General features: G+C 45.6%; 1 protein-coding gene across 7 annotated transcripts in view; it reads left to right on the top strand.

The window, feature by feature from the left end:
• disp3 (dispatched RND transporter family member 3) overlaps positions 1-27,730 on the top strand; it is a 717,999-nt gene that overhangs the window by 392,746 nt on the left and 297,523 nt on the right. For all 7 annotated transcript variants that reach the window (XM_038821800.1, XM_038821802.1, XM_038821804.1 and 4 more), the window contains one exon: positions 21,916-22,135. In XM_038821800.1, coding sequence (XP_038677728.1) covers positions 21,916-22,135 — 220 coding nt within the window. The remainder of the gene's footprint in view (positions 1-21,915; positions 22,136-27,730) is intronic.

The following is a 27,730-nucleotide window of genomic DNA, read 5'->3' as shown; positions in this document are numbered from 1 at the left end:
GAGTAGTAGAGCAGGCACATCTGTGGGCAAAGTGCCTCCACGGGCATGATCAAAGTCCGGCAATTTAAGCCGAGTGACTTCAATGTAACCGAAGCTGTGCAAAGCCAAAACATAAAAAAGTACTGAAGATTCCATGAGGGTTCATGAGCTTGAGACAGCACAAAGAAGACTCACAATTATGCTTCTTGAATGAGGTCAAAGATCCTGGATTTTCAGTATGGAATGTGGACATCTTGGTTAATGGCCATCCCACAAACTTTTAAGTTGGCCACAGGAGCCAGTGTTAATATCCTATTGGACAGAGAACTATGGCTGGTGACCCAATACACTTGTATGGAGGAGAAGGCATCAAACTCTCGGTGAAAGGTACATTGCAGGCAACTCTCGGGTACAAGGCAAATAATCTGAGACAACAACCAGGATTGTTCACTGCTCAACGGAAAAGCCTGCCTTAAACTTAACCTTTTACAAAAAAGATGATGAGGTCAACCAACAAGATTCTGGCTCCCGAGTATGAAAAGGAGTTGCCGAAGTTCTTTACAGGAATGTGGCTACTGAGGAATGCATTCCAGATTGCACAGAAGAAGGATGCTAAACTAGTGTTCCTGTTCATGCCACAACAGAGACCCCACTGTCTTATGGAAACAAGTACAGCAGCAGGTGACAAGCTTGGGGGGTCGTCGTCTCTCCAGTCACGCAGCCAACCGCATGGTGTTTCAGGGGATGGTCTCAGTCCCAAAACCAAATCCATCCAACTGCATTTGCGTTGACTTGACACTGCTTAATAAAGCCGTAGACAGAAAAGTTCATCCAATGTCCTCAGGGAACAAAAGCCTGACTAAACTCTCTCAAGAGCACAGTGTAGTCAAAGTTGGGCGCCAGCAGCGGCTTTTGGCAACTTCCCCTAGATGAAGAGTCCATGTTGCTGACCTTTTTTATGTCCCTTAGCAGATTCTGCCTCAACCGCCTGTTTTTTGGAATCACCTCAGCACTGGAAATATTTTGATGAACAATGTCAGCCATTTTGCAAGGCCTACATTGTTTTGGTTCGTGGCACAACAGTGGAGGATACCACAAATGACACTCAGCAGTCTGTGAAGCAGGGCTGGTGCTGGAGAACTGCGAGATGTCAATTTGGTTCCTGGGACATATTAGCAATACAGACCTTAATGGGGACCCACGGAAAAAAAAGCTATTAGCGAGTTCCCAACCCCATGCTTGATTCTCGACTTCCGGAGATTTGTGGGGATCAGGACACCAGTTAGCAGAATTCATACTAAATTTGGACCGCACACAACCTTTAAGACATCTACTTAAGAAAGACAAATCAGTCCTTGGACACATCAAGAGGAAGCATTCATTCGTATCAAAGTGATGCTGCTCTCAACTGACATTCTGACCCACTTTGTCCCACCGCCATGATCGCTGATGTTTCATCCAGTGGCCTCCGAGCACTTTTATTTCAAGAGCAATTCGATGCAAATTGCCAACTGGTGTTCCAGAAGACTGTTGGACACAGAGACGAGGTATGCCATCATCTAAAAAGAAACTCTTGCAGTCAGGTGGGCGGGCAAGAACTTTTCAGACTAAGTCATTGGCTTCAAGTCGCAATTGAGACAGACCAGCGGCCACAGGTCTCATTGCTAGATACAAAGGAGCTGGTAAAGGTGTCTCAGAATCCAGAGATTCTGCCTGCACCTCATGAGGTTTTTCCACGAGACAGTATAGGTCCAGGGCGAAAAGCAAAAAACAGCATACACACTTTCCAGGTTCAGATTGGACCTTCTAATAAAACAGGATATCAACCTGAGTGAGGAGCTTGAATCTTACTCCCAATTGGCAAAAAAATATCTGCCAGAGACTGCAAGTAAATTCCAAAGATTTGCCATGGTCTAATGAGAGATGAGGAGTGTGTTGCATCCCGTTACTGCCAACAAAGGTGGGTCTTTGGCGCTGTGAGGCAGCAGTGCTAACCACTGTGCCACCAGGATGCCCTCAAATAGCACTGCTAGCCTACAGGTTCACTCTGTTGCAATGTGGTCAGGCCCCATTCAAAGTCCTGATGGACAGAAAACTCCACATATAACTCAATCGTACCGAAAAAAATAATACTAGGGTTAATAGCCAAGGATTATCAGGACATCCAACACATCGAACAGTCCTACAGACGGAAGCAGGACGAGATCTACAATAAAAGATACTGCAGCAAATACTTCCCATAGCCACAAAAAGGGCAGCAAGATCTTCTAGAGAGAGAGGGCACTATCATTTCAAAAGATGTTAGCACCCCAGACGGTATGGTTAGAGGAAACAAAGAACATACAGTGCAGGAGGAGGCCATTTGGCCCATCGGGACTGCACCAACCCACTTAAGCCCTCATTTCCACCCTATCCCCGTAACCCAATAATCCCTCTGAACCTTTTTTGGACACTAAGGGCAATTTAGCATGACTAATCCACCTAACCTGCACATCTTTGGACTGTGTGAGCAAACCGGAGCACCCGGAGGAAACACATGCAGACACGGGGAGAGAGTGAAAACTCCACACAGACAGTGGCCCAAGCGGGACCCTGGAGCTGTGAAGCAACTGTGATAACCATTGTGCTGCCGTGCCCCCATTGCAGATAATGCAGAGTTTGTTAAGACGATGGTGGCAACAGGAATACAGTTTATCTTGGGTAATGATATAGCTGGATCGCAGGCGGGAGTGATGCCTACTGTGGCTGATAAGCCAGTGGAAAATCAGACAACTGAAGTGTTGAAGGACAAATATCCTAGGATTTTACGGATTGTGCAGTAACAAGGTCGCAAAGTCACAGGTTAAGACAAGAGCAGAAATCAAAGGATGAAGTTGAAGTGCAATTTTCAGAAACGATTTTTGATCAGATGGTTGGAAGCAGAATAGGTGGTCGATGAGGCGGATATTTTTAGCTCCGGAAAACTGGCGGAGTTACAACAGAAAGATATAGAAATAAAACAGATGTATCAGAAAGCATACACAGAAGAGGAATCTGAGTGTATACCAGAATGCTATTACCATAAAAGTGATGTCTTGATGAAAAAATGGAGACCTTTACATATGCAAGCAGATGAAAAGTGGGCAGAAGTTCATCAAGTGGTATTGCCGGTAGGGTATAGAAAGGAGATGTTGCGAGTAGCACATGAGGTACCAGTGGGAGGTCATTTGGGAGTAAGAAAAACTCAAGGTAAAATACAAAAACATTTTTATTGGCCTGGACTACATAAAGATGTAGTTAAATTTTGTCGATCATGTCACACATGTCAAGTGATCGGGAAACCTCAAGCACTGATAAAACCCATGCCCTTAATACCCATTCCAGCATTTGAGGAAACATTTAACAGAGTCTTAATTGATTGTGTTGGACTGCTTCCTAAAACTAAAAGTGGGAATCAATATCTTTTGACTATAATGGATGTGTCTACTAGGTTTCCAGAGGTCAGTCCAGTACGCAATATTACAACTAAAAAGATTGTGGAGGAGTTGCTTAAACTCTTTACTAGATATGGACTACCCACAGAAATACAATCAGATCAAGTATCACATTTTACCTCAAGGTTATTCAAAGATGTTATGGATAGCTTGGGAATAAAACAATTTAAATCAACTGCGTACCATCCAGAATCGCAGGGAGCGTTAGAAAGGTGGCATCATACATTAAAGACAACGTTGAGGGCTTATTGTCAAGATTATCCAGAGCATTGTGATAAAGGAATTCCATTCGTACTGTTTGCAATTAGGGATGCACCTAATGAGTAAACCAAATTCAGTCCTTTTGAACTAATTTTTGGTCATGAGGTAAGAGGACCACTTAAATTGATTAAGGAAAAATTGGTGAGTGAGCAGTCATAACTTACATTATTGGACTACGTGCCAAATTTTAGGGAACGACTAAATAGAGCAGGAGAATTGGCTAGACAACATTTAAAAGTTGCACAACATGTGATGAAACGGGTAGCGAACAAGAAAGCAAAAGTTCATAGTTTTGCCAGTGGAGATAAAGTTTTTGTATTGTTACCAGTAGTAGGTGAACCTTTAAAAGCAAGGGTTTTGTGGACCTTATCAGATTGAAAGAAAATTAAGTGAGGTGAATTATGTGGTAAGAACGCCAAATAGAAGGAAATTCACCGAGTGTGTCATGTGAATATGCTTAAAAGGTACTTTGATAGGAAAGGAGAGCAAAAGAAGGAGGTTTTATTGATTCTAACTCAGTGAAGAACCAAATCCAGATGACTTTGAATTTGACATACCTCAAATTAAATTGGAAAACGAGGATGTTCTTAAAAATTGGGATAAATTGTTGAGTTACCTTCCAGAGGACAAACACACTGACCTGAAAGAGTTAATGATATCACATGGGCAAGTTTGTGGAGGTAAGTCGGGATGCACTAAAATGGCCAAATGTGATGTAGATGTTGGAAATGCTGTTCCAATTGGCACAGGTTAACAAGGAAATTGAAAGTATGCTTTAAAATTGCATAATTGAAGTGGGTTGCAGCCAATGGAGCTCACCCATAGTGATGGTACCAAAACCGGACGGTATGCAACGGTTGTGTGTGGACTATAGAAAGGTTAAGGCAGTTACAAGAATGGTCTTATCCTATCCCGGGTTTGGAGGATTGCATTGAGAAGGTGGGACAATCAGTTTTATTTCCAAACTGGATTTACTTAAAGGTTACTGACAGGTACCTTTATCCGACAGGGCGAAGGAGATTTCAGCTTTTGTGACTCCAGATGGTATATACCAATTCAAAGTTATGCCATTTGGCATGAAAAACGCCCCAGCCACATTTCAACTGACAAAGCTGTTTCATGATTACCCAATTGTGCGGTATACATCGACGATCTGGAAATTTTCAGTCAGACATGGAAAGAACATTTAAAACAGCTGATGCATTTATTCGATCGACTTCAAGAGGCGGGTTTGGTGATAAACCTAGCAAAAAGTGAATTTGGAAAAGCCCAAGTCACTTTCCTTGGCCATACAATCGGACAGGGTTGAATGGTCCCAAGGGATGTGAAAACAAAAGTTATTGGGGAGTTTCCAATACCCTCGACACAAAGGGAAATAATGCAATTTCTTGGCATGAGTGGATTTTACCAGAAATTTGTGCCGAACTTTAGCAGTGTGGTTGCTCCACTTCCGGACTTGCTAAAGAAGCGTAACAAATTTAAGTGGACAGCGGAGTGTCAACAGGCGTTTGTCTGCCTAAAGGCTGTGTTAACCAGTGCTCCTCTGTTGGAGAATTATAAGGGGCTCTGTAATCGGATTGAACTAAAGTAACTGACCTCAAAGAGAAATGAAAATGAAAATCGCTTATTGTCACAAGTAGGCTTCAGTGAAGTTACTGTGACAAGCCCCTAGTCGCCACATTCCAGCGCCTGGTCGGGGAGGCTGGTACGGGAATCGAACCGTGCTGCTGGCCTGCTTGGTCTGCTTTAAAAGCCAGCGATTTAGCCCAGTGTGTTAAACCAGCCCCTAAACCAGCCCGAGGCGTGGAGAAACAAATGGATCATGCAGAGACCTTCTTGTCCAAAGAGACTGTCAATCAAGAGGTATTCCAGTTGGAGGAAGAAGGGCTAAAATGGACTATGTTTGCGAGTTTTTTTTTGTTAAACAAAAAAGGTATATTCACTGTCAATGTTGTTTAAAAGAAAGTGAAAAGTTGAAAAATGAAACCATCTTAAAGTTGATGGTTATTTTCTTTTCTTGGGGGGAGGTGTCATGTGAATGTCCCTTTAAGAAAAGTGTGCTTTATTAAGTGGCTGAAGTTATGTAATTGTTGGAGTGGAGCTGGGCTCTGCCCTGCTTTTATTTTCGTTTTGTGCTGAAAGCTGTTTTGGCTCTGTTTTTAGTTTTGTTTTCAGTTGGAGAGCTGCATTCAAACCAAGCAGATGTGTATATTGATTTCTCTCTCTGCATTACACCTGTAAAGTGGGCCCTTGTGCTCCCAATAACCAAAATCTATTCAAAGTTGTGGGTCAGGTGAACTCCATAATATACTTTGGTGTTCTCTAAACCCTGACCCAAAATAAGGGCCATAAATGGAAAGAACTTAATTCTGTTGGAAGTGGTCCAGGAGCTGTCAATCAAAGCTTCTGCAAATTCAGCTCCGGCGGGAGAATGTAGTGTGAAGCCAAATGATTGGGAAGCCTTTAAAGTCAAGCAGAGGACAACTAAAAAGCAATGAGGGGGGAGAAGATGAAATATGAGTGTAGTGTTTGTAGTGTTTTTCAATATATAAAAGGTAATAGAGAGGCAAGAATAGACATTGGACCACTGGAAAATGAGGCTGGAGAAGTAGTAATAGGAAACAAAGGAATGGCAAAGGAGCTGAATAATTACTTTGCATAAATCTTCTCGGCGGAAGACACCAGTGGGATACCAGAAGTTAAGGAGAATCAGGGGGCAGAGGTGAGTATAATGGCCAACATTAAGGGGAAACTGAAAGGTCTGAAGATGGATAAATCACCTGCACCAGATGGGCTACACCCCAGGGTTCTAAAAGGGATACCTGAGGAGATTGTGGAGGCATTGGTGGTGATCTTTCAGGAATCACTGGAGACAGGGAGGGTCTCAGAGGACTGGAAAATGGCTAATGTAACACCCCTGTTTAAGAAGGGAGAGAGGCAGAAAACAGGAAATTATAGGCTGGTTCGCCAGACTTCAGTCATTGGTAAGATTTTTGTGTCCATTATTAAAGATGAGATTGCATAGGACTTGGAAGTGCATGATAAATAGGACTGAGTCAGCATGGCTTTGTCAAGCGGAGGTCATACCTGACAACCCTGATGGAATTCTTTGAATGGTAACAGGAAAGTTAGACAAAGGAGAATCAGTTGACGTGATCTATTTAGATTTCCATAAGGCATTGCATAGTGTTAAACAAGTTAAGAAACCATGGTGTTAAGGGTAAGATACTGACATGGATAGAGAATTGGCTGACTGGCAGAAGGCAAGACCCGTAACTAGTGGTCTCAGGGGCCCATGTTGGGACCACAACTTTTCACAATATACATTAACGATCTGGATGAAGGAACTGAGGACACTGTTGCTAAGTTTGCAGATCATACAAAGATATGCAGAGAGACAGGTAGTGTTGAGTAAACGGGGCTGCAGAAGGATTTGGGCAGGCTAGGAGAGTGGACAAAGAAGTGGCAAATGGAATACAATGTGGAAAAGTGCGAGGTTAGGCACTTTTAGTAGGAGGAATGGAGCTACAGGTTATTTTCTAAATGGGAAAAGTCTTAGGAAATCACAAGGGACTTAGGAGTCCTAGTTCAATGGAAATTCCCATTGATAGTGGCAGGAGCAGAGAATCCCGCCACCAGCGAACAGTACGCCGCCGAGGAACATGCAGCTGGGAGGCTGACGAATCCTGCCATATGTTTTTCAACTTAAATAAGGGCATTCATGAGGGCATGAAAACTGAGTTGGTTAAATTACATTACCTGTACCACAGTGTCATGGTCAGTTAGCTCAACTACCCTGCAGCCCCCATTACATCCAAACAAGCTTAAAAAAAACACAGATCTGTTGGACAATTGTCAAGGCTGAGGCTCCTGTGCTCCTGCCTTCTGAGTCCCATTACCTGCCTCACTTACAATCACACTCTCCTGTCTATGACCCCTGACCAAATCAGAAGACCCTGTCCTAAGAGGGGTGACTGCCTCCTGGTACAAAGTTTCCAGGTAACTTTCCCCCTCTCTAATGTGTCAGATTATCTGTAGTTCAGCCTCCAATTGATAATCTCCAAGCCAAAGGTGCTCAAACTTTAAACACTTACCTCAGATGTTTTTTTCCTGGATCAAACTGGTATCCAGGAGCTCTCACATGTTGCAGCTGTGACACATCACCTGTCCTACAATCATTTAATGTGATCTAATGAACCATTTAATTATCTTATTTAATTGTTTATTTACTTTTGTTTTTATATATTTTATGAACGCACCAGTTGCTGGACTATTTCGAACCTTAGGACTAGAATAAATCTTCGTCACTTACCAGAAATCCACCAAGTAAGTTTCTTCTCCTACAACAGAGAAAGACCATTTCCATAGCATCCCTACACTGCAGAAGGAGGTCATTCAGCCCATTGAGTCTGCACCAGCCCACGACTCCATCCTATCCCCGTAACCCAGTAACACCATCTAACCTTTTGGAAACTAAGGGGCATTTTACCATGGCCAATCCACCTAACCTGCACTTCTTTGGATTGTGGGAGGAAACGGGAGCACCCAGAGAAAACCCACGCAGACACATGCAGAAAGTGCAAACTCCACACAGTCACCCGAGGCCGGAATTGAACCCAGGTCCCTGGAGCTGTGAAGCGGCAGTGCTAACCACTGTGCCACCTGAAAGCTGAGAAAGTTAGAAAGCAAAAAACATAAGAGCATCTCTTTCCCTTCCTTCCCTAACTCCCTTAATTACCCAACTCTAAGTAATCTATTCTAAGTCATACTTCTTGCAGTAAACCTTACCTAAAGCACCTCTTTCCCCATATGCACTGAATTCCCACTTTGATTCCCAAATATACAGATGTTAATGTATAGTCAATAAGGTTGATGGGGTAGACAGCCGAACAGACAGAAGGCATAATCAAAGAACAACAAAGGTATAATTGACCGGTTCCTAAGAAGGAAGGGAGGCAGTAACAAACTTAGCATGTCAGAAAGCGGGCAGGCCATTTTCCAGCCACCAAGCCTGAAGGCCAAGTTTACAGCAAACACACTTCTAAGTCTTAGAGCCAAGGCAATGTAGAAAATCTTCACAACAGCAGTTTTAAAATATTTTTGCTGGACCAGGAAAAAGACAGTTCCCAGAGGGAAAGTCTTACCGTGTTCAGGTATCGTGGATATATTTTGTAACAGGTGTGATAGCAGGACACTTTGAAAATATCAACACGATTACGCAAAGTCAATGTGAATTTATGAAAGAGAAGTCATTTGGACAAACCTGGAGATTTTTGAGGGCATAACTAGTAGAACAGTTACGGATGAGCCATGAGATATGGTGTCTCTGGATTTTCAGAAAGCTTTCAATTAAGTCCCACATAAGGGGCACGCTCGAATTACCACAATGGCACCTGAAAAGCAGCACACCATGGAGGCTGATAGAAGCCGGGAGACCCATTTCCCAGGATCTACCCGGTTTGCAATGCCTCACGAGATATTGCGATGTGAATTCCACCCATTGTGGGCAATATCATGTTTGGCAAGTCTGCATATTAGAGCGAGACAGCTAGTCTCACTTTAATATGCAGTTTCCCAAGGCGCCTGATGCGTTGGGATCTATCCCCTTCGCCTTGAAGACTCGGGCAACCACCGTTCAGCCCTGGTCTTGTTGCACGTTTTACTATGGGCGTAAAACGCGTTTATTGGGGTGTATTAACTTCCAAGTGCTTAACACCGCTAGGCTCTGTTGTATGTATTTATTCAGCTTTAGGAGTCGCCAGTTGCCGTATAGACAACGTCACTAGTATTCCAAGGTCAAGTTCAAAGTAATAAAGACGATACACCGATTAGTAAGGTCCAAACGATAATATTTATTATACAGTAATAATAAATATTCATGCACACACTAAGAGACTAAGCTATGACTAAACTAAAGTAATCAGAATACTTATCTAACAGGAACAGGCAAGGTCAGGGAGCGAGGCCTTCGTCCTGGTCTTGGGCTGCAACCTTCAGCAAGCGTTCTGGTCACTGGGGGTTCTAGCGGGCTTAGTTCGCGTAGCGAGCGTCGTACTGGCACTTACGGTTCGGCGGCTGGTGCTCAACGGCTGGAGTCAGAGTGGATCTTCTAAGTCGTGGTCGGAGCCGGAGCACGGAAAAAACAGACCGGACAACACGAGGTCCCTATCTTTTATAGGGGTTCCATTGTCCTTCCCTCTTCTTGGGCGGGCTCTACCTATTGGATCAATTTCTTATAGATACTGGATTAATTCCCCAATGCGAGGGGGTCTCCGTGATGGAGGGGGCGTTTCTTATGTCCTTTTGTTTGGAGGTTTCTGGTGCCTCGATGTCTGGGCCTTGATTAGAATGTGTCCATTCAGAACCAAATGTATCTATTGTGTGGGTGTTCAAGTCTGATGGCCTCATTAGCATGCAAAGCGTTTTGCCATTTGCACCTAGCTAAGGTCTTCTCACCTGAGCCCAAACTGGTTTCTGCTGCTGCAGAATGCAAACTGCTCTTTGCAGACTGCTGTTCTGGCTAAACTGTCTGTTTCCCAGCAGTCTTAGCGGTTGACCTATTTTGTAGCTCAGCATCCATTTTAGGTGGCTACATTCCCTCCTTGTGATCCTCACAATCAAAATATTGTGAAGGATCACAATGTACGTCGTCTTGAGTGCATCTGGGTTGCCTTCTTTGTGTCCCCTGACCTCTTGCCAGTTCCTGGGCTACTCTATCTTAAACTATGGGAAGAAAACATTTTTACCTAACATTCTACTTGGCGCTATGTCAAAGGGGACATGCATTACCATAAACTGGGAACCTCTACCTATCACAATTATCCCTAACTTTACTTAAACATTTCCTCACACTCTAAAACCTTAACCATTCACACCACAACATCACATTTCCTAACTCGGCAGTCGAGTATAGGACAATACAATACAGGGTTGAATTTTTATTCATTCTTTACACAGTGCTTTATTCATCATGGGGCAGAGGGGATTGATGAAATCGGAAAATCGGAGATCGAACTCCATAGACGGAAGGGCAAGAACGGGAGGCTCTCCTCTTCCACTTCCTCAACCTGAGGGTCTGTACAAGGATAACGAGGATCGCAATCACCAGTAGTGATTCGATTACATATGACATGGAGTACCATGTCATAAATTTAGTGCACCAGGTCTGAACCTCACTGATCAGAGCTGAGCACTGGGGAGTGGTTGTAAGGGAAACATTTACGGTGGGGGTTGTGGGGGAAACGTGTCTTGTTTCCACACAAACAAATATCACAGTTAACAACAGTAGGTGAGCTTCCATCATCTTTATCTTGGTATTCTTCTTTCTTCCTCCTGTATGGACAATCCTTGCTTCGATCCCTGTCTCGACCTTCGAAAGCTATGGGATCAAGCACAGTATCTGTCAATACACAGTTTAAGATCTTTACTTGTTATTGCATCTGTCTTTTATATTCCGATTGACCCTTAAAAAATGACTGGCCAAGTCACACCCTGTGACTCCCCTCATTTTTTTCTTTTTCAAAAGCGAATTTGAAGACCAGAATACACCTAACAATCCTTCTCCTGCGAGCCGTCTCGCAGGCTTTGCTAGTTTACCATCCGAATGTTCCTGGATGTAAATAGCATGTGGGATGGCGGCCGAAGGGCTGCCTAACGAAAAATGAAAACAAAATTTTGAAAGAAACGTCCGAATGAGTTGCGTATGGGCCGCTACGGGTACGAGTTGGATGGGATCCCCGGGTAGGGCGTGCTGTGCCATACCCGAGCTTGGCTGACCAAAGTGGGTTCTCAGACAGGGCGGGTCCTCAGTGCCGTTTGTCCACTGCCTGAGTAACCTGGAGTAAACGGGTACGAATGTGTTAACCGTGACTTGCAGCCTCTATTCGCCGAATAGAGGGGCACCTAAAACAATGGAGCCAAGAAGCTCCGTTCTGAAAACAGGGAACAAGTCGTGAACCGTGTCGGTTCACCAGCGGATACAACTGAAGTTCTCAGAGGTTTCGGCAGAGAAACTATTGGGTGTGTTGGAACCGAAGTTCTCAAAGGTTTCTGCGGACAAACTAACGTGTATGTGAGGTGGTCACAATCTTTTCAGCTGAAAAGAAGATGTCCATCCTCCAACTGAAACATTTACATTCCTGAAACAAAACAAACATAAAACGAAGACAAACATACGTGCAGGTTCCATCAGAAAGGACATCGTTTCCCTCAAACGATTCCTATTTTACATCATCTGGACACCTCACTTTTCCTCTGTCTCTGTGAACAGGGTCACAAAGGGGTTGCCGTGTCGGGAGTCAGACACCGTGTCGTCCTGCTCTCCCGGATCCCACACCCTTGTGTGGATCAGGCATGCTATTTTCGAATTGTGTGACCGGGGGTCACTCTCGTCATTGCGGACAAGTCTGTATGAATTGTCCCTGTGCCATAGTGTTGTGTCAAGTGTGTTGTCGGGGTAGTCGGGGTCGGGTGGTGGTTCTGGGTTTTTAAGGTAAGTGACTTCCATGGGGTCACTGGAGTCGGGGTCGTAGTTGGTGCAGTGTGGGCTGTATGGCTGTGTGCTGTCGCTGTCCTCAGAGTCAGTATCAGTCCTGCTGTCTCTGCTGTGGCAGCTTGTGGGCGTTTCGGGGCGTGGTCTGTCGTGGTCTGTGGGCGGAGTCGTGGGCGAGTCCGTTGATGAACTGGTCTGTGAGGGGGATGGTGGAAAAGTGTCTCTAGTGGGCGGGGTGAAGTGTTCTGCTGCATCTAGCAGTACATGATGAGCATGGTTAGACTGTGTCCGATATGCTTTAAGTTGGTTAATATGGAACCACGCGGTCTTCCCATTAGGATATTTTACCCTGTAAACTGAGGGGCTAATTTTATCCGAAATTGAGTAGGGACCGGAATATTTTGGAGCCAAAAAACTGCTGGGGTTGTAAACAGATAACATTACCTGTTGCCCAACCTGGAATTCTGTGGGGTGTACGGTCTTATTAAAACAAGCGGTGCGTTGTTGACGGCGTTTTCCAAGCTGAACTGCGGCTGCAATCTGTGCAGACCTCACAGTCTCAACCAAGTCTTTAACCGTCTTTTCGTGTGTGAGGGCTGTCACCTCGGGGCTGGTCATGTCCAGTCCTAAAAGGAATTCTGTCCCTTTCATAGGGCGTCCGGTCATGAGTGTGTGTGGTGTGTAGCCTGTGGAAGTGGAAACAGTGTTCCTTATGAACATGAGTGCAAATGGGAGCACTGAATCCCATGTGGAGTTATTCTCTTGAACCATTTTTCTAAGGGTAGTTTTTAGAGTCCGATTCATGCGCTCCACAATCCCGCTGGACTGTGGATGATACGCAATATGGAAATTTTGTTTTATCCCAAATATTGTCAGGACGTTCCTCATGACCCGTCCTGTAAAGTGAGATCCCTGGTCCGAATCGATACTTCGGGGTAAACCCCATCTCGTGAAGATGTGGTGGGTCAGGATCTTTGCAGCTGTCTTTGCTGTATTAGTTCTAGAGGGGAATGCCTCTACCCATTTGGTAAAGGTGTCGATGACCACCAGAACGTATTTATAGCCATTCCTGCAAGGGGGCAATGGTCCTATGAAATTGATCTGGAGGTTTGTCCAGGGGCCGTTCACTGGGCGAGTATGCCGAAGTTGTGCCTTCTTAGAATACCGCTCCGGGTTATTCTGTGCACAAATAAGGCAATTCTCTATGTAATGTGTGACATCAGTCCTGAGATTAGGCCACCAACAGAGTTGCCTGAGGTGCCTCGTTGTTGCATCAATTCCCTGATGCCCGTGGTTATCATGGAATAAAGCAATCATTGCATTCCTGTCCTGCTGCGGGACCACATAAAGTTGTTCCTTAATGATCACACCCTCATGTGTGGTCAGTGCGTGTTTAAAGCTCTCGTACTCTGGCACAAAATTGCCTTTAAAAACCTCCCGGAGGTCCTTATCCTGCTTCTGTGCTGCCACAAGATCTTTAATATCTGTCTGTGAGATGTGGACTGCGCTCACAGGGGCGCTAGCTGGTGCGCTAGCTGGGGGGGTCCATAAGTGTCCTCGCCTGGAACCTGCCTTAGCCAGTGCGTCGGCCTTTACATTCCCAGGGGGGGATGACCTATGGTGACTTCGTACCTTTATTATTCCGAAGGTCCTGTCCTTCGCTTTTTCTAAAATATGCTGGAGTAAAGGGGCTGATGGAAGGGGTTTCCCGTCTGCGGAGACAAAACTTCGTGTCCTCCACAGGGGCAAAAAATCTGTTAAGCTATTGCATACATATAAGCTGTCTGAATATATGTCTGCTGGGCTGGGGAAAGAATCGGGGTGGTCCACTATATACGCTATGGCTGCGAGCTCTGCTGCCTGCGCGCCTAAGTGACCTGGTAACTTAAGAGCTATCTCTTCGAGAGAGCGCCCCTGCGCGTCCTCTACATAGATGCCGCATCCTGTGATACGCTCACCATTTAAAACTGTGGAGGAACCGTCTACATAAATCCTCAAGGGTCCACACGTGTCTGTGGGTTGGGGGCTTTGTTTTGGGTTCCCTATCTTCCTGGGGGGTGTTTTTGCTATAAAGGGTCCTGTGTTATGCAGGGGAGCTACAATTTCACAGTCATGGGGCTGTCCTGGGTATTGGAGGTTGTCTGCTAAATATGTGTGTGTGCGGGTCCGTTTTACTGTAATGTCCCGTCCTTGTAGAAGTAGTGTCCATCTAGCTGCCCTAATCTGGCTAACTGAACCGTCCTTCAGTCGACCGTCTAGGAGTAGCTGTGTGTTCGGTCAGAATAGTAATGGGGTTGAGTCCGGTAATGTATGAGAAATATTGCACTGCCCAGAAGACAGCAAGGAGGTGCCTCTCACAGGCAGAGAATCCTTGTTCTACCGGGTCTAACAGTCGGGAGGCATAAGCCACTGGTCTTAGCTGCTCGTGCCGTTCCTGAAGCAACACGGCCGAGAGGGTCAGATCGGTGCTCGCCACCTCTATTGCGTAGGGTGAAAGTTGGTCTGGGACTAGCAGCGCGGGTGCTGCACTAAGGGCTCGTTTCAACTCCTCCACAGCGCCTGTATGCTGCGGAAGCCATTCCCAGGGGGCTCCTTTCTTAAGGAGGTCTGAGAGTGGGGCGGCTTTTGTCGCGAATCCGTCGATGTGGTTCCGACAATAGCCAACCAGTCCTAAAAACGACCGGAGGGCTGATACATTCTGGGGAAGGGGCAATTTGACAATCGAATCAATTCTTTTGAATTCGATCTCGCGTTTGCCGTGTGTGATGACTGTTCCCAAATACATCACTTTAGTTTCCAAAATCTGGGCCTTTCTTGGGTTAACTTTACATCCAATTGAAGTCAACAGTTCCAGGAGTTCGGCCAGAAGCGTAATGTGCTCTGCCTTTGTGTCTGTCTGCAGTAGTAGGTCGTCTACATACTGTACCAGACATTCGGGGCGGGAGAATTTCTCTAAACCACTTGCCAACTGTCGGTGGAAAATGGAGGGGGAATTGTGGAATCCTTGTGGAAGGCATGTCCACGTATACTGCTGCGATTTGAAAGTGAAGGCAAATTTGTACTGGCACGCTTTTGCCAATGGTATTGACCAGAATCCGTTACTGATGTCCAATACCGTGAAGTATTTGGAGTTGAGTCCCTGCTTGAGCATGGTCTCGGGACTAGTAGCTACCGTTGGGGCTACTGCGGGGGTGACTTTGTTGAGTTCCCGATAATCGATGGTCAGACGCCATGATCCATCGGGCTTCCTCACTGGCCAAATAGGGGCATTATTGGTCGAGGCTACCGATCTGAGCACACCTTGCTCCAATAAGCTTCCTATCACCTTTTCTATTTCCACCTCTGCTTCCAGGGGAAATCTGTACTGTTTCTGTGGTCGGGGGTCCTGTCCGGTAACGTGAACTGGTCCAGTCATTCTGCCACAGTCATGACGGTGACTTGCAAATGCTGTCCTGTGTTTGTTCAGTAGGGCTTTTATTTGTCTGTCGGTGTGGAGTGTAGTCAGGTCGAATGAGTACTCTCCCACTGCGCTAATCCGATTAGCGTAGTCTCCTACTGTGAGGGTGGCTGGTGCTCTGTCTGATCTAGCCATTCGCCAGACACACTGGTTTACTGGGTCGAACGACAAGCTATGAGCGTTCATAAAATCTATCCCCAGGATGTGTTCTGCTGTCCGGGGAAGATTTACTAAAACTACGGAGTGTTTGGTTGTGATGTTCCCTAGCTGGATCGGTACAGGTGCTGTGATGTGTCCCTGCTGCGAGTGTCCGGTGAACCCGCTAAGTGTAATGGTGGAGGTGGTCGGCCACGTGTCTGCGTGTGCCGTGATCGTGGAGTTAATGGTGGTGCGGGAGCCTCCTGTGTCCCACAGTAACTCTATGGGCTTCCCTTTTACTCTTGCTGTGACTACGGGTCTCCCTGATGAGTCCCAGAGTGTGTCACAGACCCAAGTGGGGGAGCCCGAACACCGTCAGTTCGTCTCGTCCACATTGGTGGGTCCTGACTGTACTGCTACATTGTGGATGGGTTTTGCCTTACTGCGGTTCAGAGTGCCTGTCTGCTGGCCTCTCTGAGATCGCTGGGGTGCTTGGCATTCTTTTGCCCAATGCCCTAACTGTCCACAGTTATAGCATTCCTGGCCTTTCTGTTGTGGGCTGCTCTTCCCTTCATTTACCCATGCGGGTTTCTGGTGCTCTCTCACTGCCTGAATATCTGCGGCAGCCTGAGCCTCTTCTGGGGATTGAACCTTATTCTTAGCCTGAATTGATTGCTCCCAAGCGCGGGACAACCTTTTCAGGACCCATTTCTCATTATGGGCCTCTTCTGAGGGGTCATAACTGTTGCAAGCGCTCTGGCCTGCCTCTGTTGCGTGTGAGATTATGGTTCGCGTCCATTTGACCATATTTTCCCGGTTCAAATGCGCTCTGTTTAACTTGCCGAAAACTGCATTGAAACGAATCCACAGCCTTCCTGCGAATGCTGTGGGGTGTTCGGATCTTTTCTGCCTGCACTTATTCAGTCCTTCTACGGGGTCACCTTGATTATACCCGATGGCATCTAAAATGGAGGTGTGCATCTCTTCTAGGGTGCCTCCTGCAACGTTCTGTGGGTCGGGGAGGGCTGCTACTACTGACTGGTCTAAGCTCAGCACGGTGAGCTTAACCTGCTCTCTCTCATCCAGGCCGTACATGGTAGCCTGCTGTTTTACTTTAGCGAAGAACTGGTGGGGGTCTGCGGTGGGGAGGAACGGAGTGATCTTCTCACATGCGTCCCTGAGCTGGGTTGCAGTTAAGGGGGTGGTGTAGGTTATATCTGGTGCGCCTTCTGCTATAGCTTTTCTCTGCGTGGTTACGGGGTTCATGGGTGCGGATATGATCTGATCTGTGGGGGGTGGGGGTGCCTGCCTTTTCTGTTGCGCTGGTGGCGCACATGTTCCCTGAACATATCGCTGCGCTGTTTCACTTAGTTCTTGCCAATCTGGGGCATTTTCTCCATCTAACTGGGTTCCAAAGGTGCTTTGGAACCCATTTTGCACCGAAAGCAGCGATTGCAGCTCTGCAATCTGTTTCCTGCATTTCGCGTGATCCACAGTACTTTGCCTTTGTTCTGTGGTTGCAGCATGGAGTGCTCTCAAAGCTGCTTTGAGATCAGAGCATTGCCTCTGCAATGCCTCCACCTGCTTCTCTGATTCCTCCCTTATCAGAACGGCACGTTGCACGTCCTGATAAGCCTTTTCGTACTGGGTCTGGGAACTGCTGAGATGGGCTAGACAAGACTGATGTGCCCTCTTGGCATCATCCACCTCTCTACCTTTCTCCATCAACTTCCCTCTTAGATCCAGATTCTCTTTCTCAATGTCCCTGACATCGACCTTACTCATGCGGTTCCTTTCCTCTAATTCTGCCCGGAGCGTCCTGACGACCTCCTCTGTGCCTCGCAATTGTGCCAAACAGGACACAATCGCCATCGGCTTGCGTGCTTTACTGAGGTTCTTTTTGTGAATTTGAGAGAGGTTCTCCCACCAAGTATGTCCTATACTTCCGGGACCTGTCTCCTCATTCAAACAAAACTCTTTCCAAAGGGGCCATCCCTTTCCTTGTAAATATTTGCGGAGTTCCAGCTCCCACGTGGGACACTGGCCTACCCTGCTACTGTTGCTGGTCGCTGCGACCACAAACTTTTCTGGATCCATCAGACGTTCCATTGCCTGCATGGCCATTTTCTCTGACTCTCTTTTATTAATTTGGAACAGGGGGTTGCTGGGGTTGTGTTTCAAGAAACGGGTACGGCTTATGCTATGTTCCGTTCAAAAACTGCCGAAAGTTTGTCGCAACAAAATGCTTTCAGTTTTACCTTACAGCCCTGTTAGTACGCATGCACTAAACACACTTCCGAATTACGCTTATTAGTTTGAACACCTTGAATACTCGTGATTTTCTTTACTTTCTTACTTTCTCTGTAATTTGGAGTTCCAATTCAAATTTCAGGGTCCTGGACGGTGTGGGGTTTCCACTTACAACCGTGTCCCGTCAGGGAGTCGCCACTAAATGTTGCACGTTTTACTATGGGCGTAAAACGCGTTTATTGGGGTGTATTAACTTCCAAGTGCTTAACACCGCTAGGCTCTGTTGTATGTATTTATTCAGCTTTAGGAGTCGCCAGTTGCCGTATAGACAACGTCACTAGTATTCCAAGGTCAAGTTCAAAGTAATAAAGACGATACACCGATTAGTAAGGTCCAAACGATAATATTTATTATACAGTAATAATAAATATTCATGCACACACTAAGAGACTAAGCTATGACTAAACTAAAGTAATCAGAATACTTATCTAACAGGAACAGGCAAGGTCAGGGAGCGAGGCCTTCGTCCTGGTCTTGGGCTGCAACCTTCAGCAAGCGTTCTGGTCACTGGGGGTTCTAGCGGGCTTAGTTCGCGTAGCGAGCGTCGGACTGGCACTTACGGTTCGGCGGCTGGTGCTCAACGGCTGGAGTCAGAGTGGATCTTCTAAGTCGTGGTCGGAGCCGGAGCACGGGAAAAACAGACCGGACAACACGAGGTCCCTATCTTTTATAGGGGTTCCATTGTCCTTCCCTCTTCTTGGGCGGGCTCTACCTATTGGATCAATTTCTTATAGATACTGGATTAATTCCCCAATGCGAGGGGGTCTCCGTGATGGAGGGGGCGTTTCTTATGTCCTTTTGTTTGGAGGTTTCTGGTGCCTCGATGTCTGGGCCTTGATTAGAATGTGTCCATTCAGAACCAAATGTATCTATTGTGTGGGTGTTCAAGTCTGATGGCCTCATTAGCATGCAAAGCGTTTTGCCATTTGCACCTAGCTAAGGTCTTCTCACCTGAGCCCAAACTGGTTTCTGCTGCTGCAGAATGCAAACTGCTCTTTGCAGACTGCTGTTCTGGCTAAACTGTCTGTTTCCCAGCAGTCTTAGCGGTTGACCTATTTTGTAGCTCAGCATCCATTTTAGGTGGCTACAGTCTCCACAAACAGGGAACAGTTGGAATGGCACATGTGGTGGTCTCCCATGGGATTGGATACCCCGATGTGCTTGCCCTCTAGGCAAGGTGGCACCCTGGCACTGCTAGTGCCAGGCACCCTGGTGGTGCCACCCATATGCCTTAGCAGTGCCAGGTTGGCACTTCTAGCTGACAGGGAAGTGCCAGTTTGCACAGCAACGATCGGGCCACTCTGAGTCCCCTTATCTAACCGGGGCACGTTAAATAGTGGGGTGTTTCTCGGCGTTCTGAGCACTAGGAAAACACGCAGCATTGGGGGTGTCGACCTGACCGTATGAGCGATTCCTTCCCCAATGCACCACCATCACAGCCACCTTAACCCTAGCTAGAGTTCAGCAAGTTATTACTACTTTTCCCTAAACCCCTTTGGAAGGATCCATGCGGATCCCTTGGGGAGGCAGATCCACAAGAAAACCAACAGCTTTCATTTATTGCAAGAAACTATTGCAAGGCGTTTTACAGAGCCTAATCAAATAAAATGGAATATTTGAGCCAAAGGGCTATTGGCAGGAGTGCCAAAAACTTGGGCAAACAAGTGAGATTTACGGAAGGTTTTAAGGAAGGTTTAGGGAAGTGAATTTCTGACTGTTGAAATAGTCAGGAAAAATAGGAAGCATATTGTGTAAATGGAGAGAAATTGCAGGGCTCGGCGATGAAGAGGGATCTGGGTGTCCTCGTGCATGAATTGCAAAAGGTTAGCATGCAGGTTTAGCAAGTAATTAGGAAAACTAATCAAATGTTATTGTTTATTTTGAGAGGAATTGAATACAAAAATAGAGGTTTATGCATCAGTTAAACAGGGCTTTGGTGAGACCATGCCTGGTGTACTCGATACAGTATTGGTCATTTTATGTGAGGAAAATGTATGTGCCTTGAAAGGATGTCAGTTTGTTGGAAGCAGTTCAGAGAAGGTTTACTGGACTAATACCTGGAATGGGAAAGTTGTCTTGTGAGGAAAGTTTGGACAGGCTTGTATCTGCGAGAGTTTAGAAGAGTAAGAAACAATTTGATGGAAACATACAAGATCCTGAGGGAGCTTCTCAGGTTGGATTTAGAGAGGATGTTTCCTCTTGTTGGAGAATCTAGAACTAAAAGGTCACTGTTTTAAAAATAAGGGGTCGCCCATTTTTGACAAATATGAAGAATTTTTTTTTCTCTGAAGGTGGTGAGTCCTTGGAAATCTCTTCCTTAAAAGGCAGTGGAAGCATAGTCTTTGAATATTTTTAAGCCAGAGGTAGATAGACTCTTGATATGCAAGGGGGTGAAAGGTTATTGGGAGTAGGTAGGAATGTGGAGTTGAGGATACATTGAGTTCAACCATGATCGCATCAGATGAGTAAGAAGGCTCAAGGGCCAAGTGGCCTACTCCTGCTCCTAATTTATATGAAGGGTGGATCTGATGATGAGGTCAGCATTATAGAAAAAGGTGGGCAAGGCCATGAAGACACGTGAAAATTAGAATTTTAAAAACCTCTGAGCTTTCCAACTGCTTTCTGTAATGGACTGTCCAAATCTCCATATAATACTCGAATGGTAAAATGGATTATTGCAGCATTGCAGTGCTTTGACATACTGGCAGACTCTTCAATTATGTTAACCTTTAGATCCGGTCCTAATATATCCACATTGGAAATTGCTGTTGATCCTTGAGTTGCCACATATGAATCCTCAGTTTGTATTGAGAGAGTAGGTTGAAGACCTGGTTGGCACAGGTTTGTACATCAGATTATATCTCGTTCTATTCACATTTAAGTTCTAGTTTGTGACAGCATATGGTGCATGGAAAAATCAAGAATACAATTGATAGTGATATTTAGACTCAGGTGCACTTTTTAGCAGGAAGTATGGATATGGAGCAGATTAAGCTCTTTAATTTATTTCAAAAGAAGTATTTAGATAAGCATGTTTCTCAGAAATATCCCAACATGCTTTACAGAAAATGAAAATGTTGTTGAATGAGCTAAATGTAAATTATTAGTGTATTTTGAGGAAAGGTGAATATATATTGAGATTTCATAAATTAATAAGCACAGATGAGAATATCAGCACCCTATCCTTACAGATACTTACAGACAAATGTTTGTTGAATTCATAAACAAATGTGGATAATATAGGATGAATTATCAAACTTATTTTAATAATAAGATGTATGAAATCCTTGAGACAAACTCATTAATGCCTAGGTTCAACTCATCCTATATGCAAGAGGTAGTTCAGCTCCAGTGTTTCAAATGTTAAAAAAATGGGACGAAAAAAATTCTTCAGTCTAATGGTGAAAAATATGTTCTAATTGTTGAGAAACCTCAGCAGCACTCATGCAGAACGTCACATGGTTTGTGACAATTAGAAATAAAGATGAGATAAACTGAGAAGTTGTAATTAAGTGATAACCATGCATTGTGTGGTTTTGAAATCCTGCAGATTGGAAGAAAAAGAGGTCAAGTAGTAAATCAGTGACTGCTATAGTAGATAATTATTGATCTTAATATTTCAGAAAAATGTAGTCGTATTTGTTTTTCATTTTGACTTTTCTGATTCTGGTCAACAAAGAATCTAACATACTTGGAATCCCACCACTACTGTAGAGTCTATGAATCAAACTACAGAGAACATTACAGCCCAATCTTCAGTTTGTTTATTATCTATGGTATGATTTATATTGATTTTAATTTTCCAGGCACACTCCAGCTGGCTATTACTCACCCTGAGTTTTACTGGTATGTCGATGAGGGGCTCACAGCAGAAAACATGAAAAGCTCTCTGCTTCGTAGTGAGATCCTGTTTGGAGCCCCGCTTCCTAATTACTACTCGGTGGATGACCGATGGGAAGAACAGCACAGGAAGTTTCAGAAGTTTGTGATATCCTACGTCGATCTGTTGGCCTCACAATCCACCAAGTGAGTACCTTTAGTGCATGATTGTGCCTAAGAGAAGGCTCTATTAGGCATTTTTATGTGCAATATAGACTTAACCTTATATTATTTCCAGAAAGATGGTTCATTTCTCTCCAGTTTTCTCCCTTTCCTGGTCAATGCTCTCACATGATGTTCCCGTACCAGCCTCCCCGGACAGGCGCCGGAATGTGGCAACTAGGGGCTTTTCACAGTAACTTCATTGAAGCCTACTCGTGACAATAAGCGATTTTCATTTCATTTCATGATGCCAGTTTCCCTTCATTAACTTCCCTAAAAAAACATTCTCCTGTGACTTAGTATTGGCTGAGTCTGTTCCCTGCAACCAGTGTCCACAAATTTCCAGCAAGAGCATATGGATGGTGAATGGAGCTGAAACTCTGGTTGATTTTTCCTGTCGTTTAGCCCCAGGGCACTGAGGCACATGCCAATGATATTACTGCCACCAAAACTGCGGTCAACTCATTCCAACACAGACCAGGAATCGACCCTGACTGAGTCTGTTTGTCTCAATTCCTTCCTGGGCATTGCAGTTGCCAAATGGACCAGAAATTAGCTTTTATATGTAAATCTCCAAACACCTCAATTAATCACATTTGTTTGTTTTTCTTAAGTTTTATATTTAAATTGTAATGGAAGGGCAGCACATTGGGCAGTGGTTAGCACTCTGCCTCACGGCGCCGAGGTCCCAGAATTGATCCCGACTCTGGGTCACTGTGCGTGTGGAGTTTGCACACTCTCCCCGTGTTTGCGTGGGTTCTACTCCCACAACCCAAAGATGTGCAGGGTAGGTGGATTGGCCATGCAAAATTGCCCCTTAATTGAAAAAAATGAATTCAGTACTCTAAATTTATTTAAAAAAAATAAATTGTAAGGGAAGAAATTCCGGCATCCAACTACTATCCCTATCTCGCTCTATTCTGTTTGCACCTTAACTATAATCATAATAAAATCTTTATTGTCACAAGTAGGCTTACATTAACACTGCAATGAAGTTACTGTGAAAAGCCCCTGGTCGCCACATTCCGGCGTCTGTTCGGGTACATGGAGGGAGAATTCATAATACCCAAATTACTTAACAGCGTGTCTTTCATTACTTGTGGGAGGAAACCAGAACACTCGGAGGAAACCCACGCAGGCACGGGGAGAACGTGCAGACTCCGCACAGACAGTGACCCAAGTCAGGAATCGTAGCTGGGACGCTGGTGCTATGAAGCAACACTGCTAACCAATGTACTACTGTGCCACCAGAGTAGTAGATGGCAATATCCCTAATGCTGTATGACATGTGAAAGAATGGTAGCAGTATTATTGTGTTACTAATTAATCAGATAAGAAGGCTTGTTCCCAAAGTCATGCTAGTTTTGGTTGATTTCGCTCTTGGTGATGTAAATGCTGAAGCCAAGAACTGACAAAATTGATTGAGGTAAGTTGTTCATGCCAGGCCAAAGGTTCACAAACCAGGGGATATGAGGCACACATGAGAAAATTAGGAGTAAGAAGGGAAGTTGGTAGCAGAAATCATCGAATCATAGAAAAGTTCAGCTCAGAAGGAGGCCATTCGGCCCATCTTGCCCGAGGACACCCAGATGCCCTTTCTAATCCCACCTTCCTGCATCCGGTCCATAGCCCTGTAGCTTAGAGCACTTAAGGTGCAGATCCAGGTACTTTTTAAAAGAGTTTAGTGTCTCTGCCTCCGCCACCAAACCAAATCATGCAGCGAATTTCAGATACCCACTGCGCTCTGAGTAAAAAGCTCTTCCTCATGCCCTCTCTACACCTCTGCCCCTTTAGATTCAGAATAAATTACCAGAGAAGGCCATGGTACAGATAGGTCATCCCAGTACTTTTCTGGTACAGGTTACTGTGTGATGCCGGAGATTTCAAACCCTGGAGGTAGTACAGAAAGGAGCCATAAGAATGGTCATAGACCTGAGGAATTTAAGAAAAGACTGAAAACCAGCCGGAAGTGTCAACGTTACAAGCTGTTTAGAAAAGATAAAACACTACTTCAGATTAAACTGTATCAAGAAGACACATGCTCAAAGTAGGGATAAGTTCATTTGGAGCGAGTGTCTGGAAGATTTTTAAGAAACATTTCTATTGTGTTATATTCGACAGTGGCATTTTCCAGATGTTTTATCTAAGATGGACTGAACAACATTTCTTATTATAATCTATTTCGTGTAGTGGTTAATTGGAGATGATAAAATGAGGAGGGGTTTGTTGGTTAATAAATAGAGATGTTACATAATATGGTGATTATTACCGGCATTTGTAGTTTCCATTGAAACGTATTCATTACGTTCTCCATCTTCATTTCTATAGATTTCTATTCAATTATATAGAGGTGATGATACCAAGTGGGCATTTGGTATGAGCTAACTGACTAAAGAAGGGCTGAATAACTACATAAAAATTTATAGTTGGGAAAATTAATTTCAGACAATTTAATGTAACAACAGGAAATTGATCACTGACTGCTCCATAAGCATCCTGTGCTTAGAGTTTCTTTCACACTGTTTTATCCACTTTATATTCAGACACGTATGCCTTAAGCTCTGCCGTGATTCCACAGCACTGATCTCTTTGTCTCACTCCTTCTCCTTCGTGTGTAGTCATTTTCTCAACTGCTTTCAGAAGGCTGACAGAACAGGGACGGAGAGATTAGCGTCCATAATTAGTTTTTTAAATGGAACCCTGAGCCAGGGTGATCAGGTCTGCACAGTGAAGGAATATTAAATGGTTTTCTTCAGAGATCTTGCCAGAGAATGAACCTTCCTTGTAACAGTGAAATAATGTATAGTAATGAATTATCCTGTGACATGGATAAGTCGTGGGAATGTCAGATGATCTGGCACATCATTAAAACTGAGACCACATTTGAAATACATTATAAATATTAATATTACACTTATTCAAAATGACTAGCTGTGCCTGCAAGTTGCTAAAATGTTGACTGATCATAATATCTCACTGAAGTAATTATAAATTGGGGGAAATCAAGAAATTATTAACCATTAATTTTGCCATGCTACCAGTTTCTTGACTTAAAAGATCATTACCTAAAGCAATAGGATACGTGATCGGCGCAGACTTGGAGGGCCGAAGGGCCTGTTCCTGTGCTGTACTGTTCTTTGTTCTGTTAATGAGAATATTAAAAGAAAATTCATCTGCTTCTGACAAACTTCTCTGTGTTACTTTAACGTTGACGACCCCCCCCCCCCCCCCCCCCCGGCCCATGTTTTCCTCGGCCTGGGATGGGCGTAGTACCGGCAGCAGTCATTACTTGCCAGGTGGTGCTGCTCAGCAATAAAAGGTTGCCAATCTCACAGTCTTGATCCCAAGGAAGGAATGGGATTCCTTGCTGGCCTTCAGTTGGTGGGTACGATGCCCATCCCTCTATTAAATACTGCCCATGGTAGCTCCTAAACCTGGGAAATTCTAATTATCTTCCGAATCTTAGTGTATAACACCAAACATGTGCATATTATGTGTAATCCAGTATTTCAAAGTTCAGAGGAAATGATGCACAGACTGAATGTGATTTAATAGAAACCATCGTACCCATTCACCAACATAACTTCATCGGCCTGAGAACACTTGGCGCGAGACCAGAAATCGCCGCTTGAGGTCAATAGACCTGTAAATGGTCTGCAAAATTTTTTATCCCAGTCACTGAGGAGCGTTGCCGATGGCATCAACACCTTGGTACAGACATCAGGGAGCCTCTAGGGCTGGCAGGCCAAATGATGCAGGAGCAGCCGGGGCTCGAACCAGCTGACCCTCCATCTCAAGGTGAATCCCAGGGCCCTGTGTGTACCGAGCGGGAGAAGGGGTGCTGGGTGCCACCCCGGACCCGTCCCATGGAGTGGGGATGGTGGCCATTGGCTCCTCTGAGTTCCACTCCTCTGTTGAGGCCATGTCTCGAGGTCAGCACATGGTAGAGGGTGGCACTACTGAGCATGTGCTGTCGGGGCACTCCAGCCAAAGAGTCCCCAGAGGACCCCCGCCAGGGGCATTGAAGCCCATGGAATGAGGTAAGCAACTGGCTGACTCCACCTCAGATATGCATCCTGGGGAGACACTTAGACATAGAGGTAGAACTAGGAAGGTGAAGCATGTTGAGGATTACTGTGGGTACCAGGGGAAGGGGGAGAGGGTGGAGGGGTTGTAGTTAGGGGGTGGTGGGGAGAGTAGCGCGGCACCAAAAATCCGTGAGCAAAACCAGTTTGATTCCTCTGTCACTTTCGTCCGCTATGTGGGTCGATCACCGAACCTGTGGGCCATCGCCCCCTTCCCGTAGCACTCACCCACCCATAGACATGTTTCTGGAGCTGTATCACATCCCCTGGATATTCTGATATTGGCTGCTGCGTGTTTGGTGTTGCTTCCCGCAGTGTTCAAGCACAGTATCCATGAATTAAGGTGTGATTTGATTTGCTAGGCAATGACTCTCTGAGGCACCCTCAATTATGACGCGAGAGCGAGGTCGGTAATCAAAAGGCTTTAATCTACAGAGAACAGGACAGCATTCGAGAGAAGTGTGCTTGCCACATGGAGCCTTATCCTATATACTGTTTCCTGGGGGCGTAGCCAGAGGCGGAGTCCCCCAGGGTTCCAAGCTTCTTAAAGGGGCATGGTATTAAAGGTCAGGTACCGTTTACGGCAGTTATTAATACCATTCATCACATTCACCCCCTGTTTAAAAAAAAACACATAGTCCGTCGGGGGTTAAGTGTAGTTATAAGTTCAGTCTTTGTGGTGGTCTGATCGTCCGTGCTGACGTTCGCTGCTCTGGTGGTGGCGCCGTGGATGCGGTCGGTTCCGATGGTGGTATATCCGGGAGCACGGTTAACTGAGCCTTTGCCTGCCTTGGAGGGGGAGGGGTATCAGGGGTGATTAGGGTGGTCGGTGCCGGCGCCGGCTGGGGGGCAGGGGGCGCTATGGGGGGGGGGGGGGGCGCTTTCGGAGTCTGCGGTCGGTGCAGGGCGGGGAGCGTCGGTAGAAGGGAGGGGTCAATGGGGAAAATGTCGGGGTCGGTGGGGGAGTCAGTGGGGTCGGTGGGAGAGCCAGCAGGTGCCAGGTCTCGCAGGGAGACGGTATCCTGCCTGCCATAGGGGTGCTCGACGTAGGCATATTGAGGGTTTGCGTGCAGCAGGTGGACCCTCTCGACTATTGGATCTGTTTTATGGCTCCTCACGTGCCTCCGGAGTAGGACTGGCCCCGGAGTCGTCAGCCAGAGTCGTCACCCCGGAGGTGGACTTCCTGGGGAAGACAAAGAAACGATTGTGAGGGGTCTCATTCATGGCCGTACAGAGGAGCGACCTAATGGAGTGCAGGGCATCGGGTAGGACCTACTGCCAGCGGGCGATTGGGAGACTCCTTGACCGTAGGGCTAGGAGGACAGCCTTCCAAACTGTCGCGTTCTCCCACTCCACTTGCCCGTTTCCCCGCGGTTTATAGCTCGTCGTTCTGCTCGAGGCAATGCCCTTGCTGAGCAGGTACCGACGCAGCTCATCGCTCATGAACGATGTACCCCGGTCGCTGTGGATATAAGCGGGGAAACCAAACAGTGTG

This window comes from Scyliorhinus canicula, chromosome 16, assembly GCF_902713615.1.
Source record: "Scyliorhinus canicula chromosome 16, sScyCan1.1, whole genome shotgun sequence".
NCBI lineage: Eukaryota > Metazoa > Chordata > Chondrichthyes > Carcharhiniformes > Scyliorhinidae > Scyliorhinus > Scyliorhinus canicula.
This window is presented reverse-complemented; position numbering and strand designations above follow the sequence as displayed.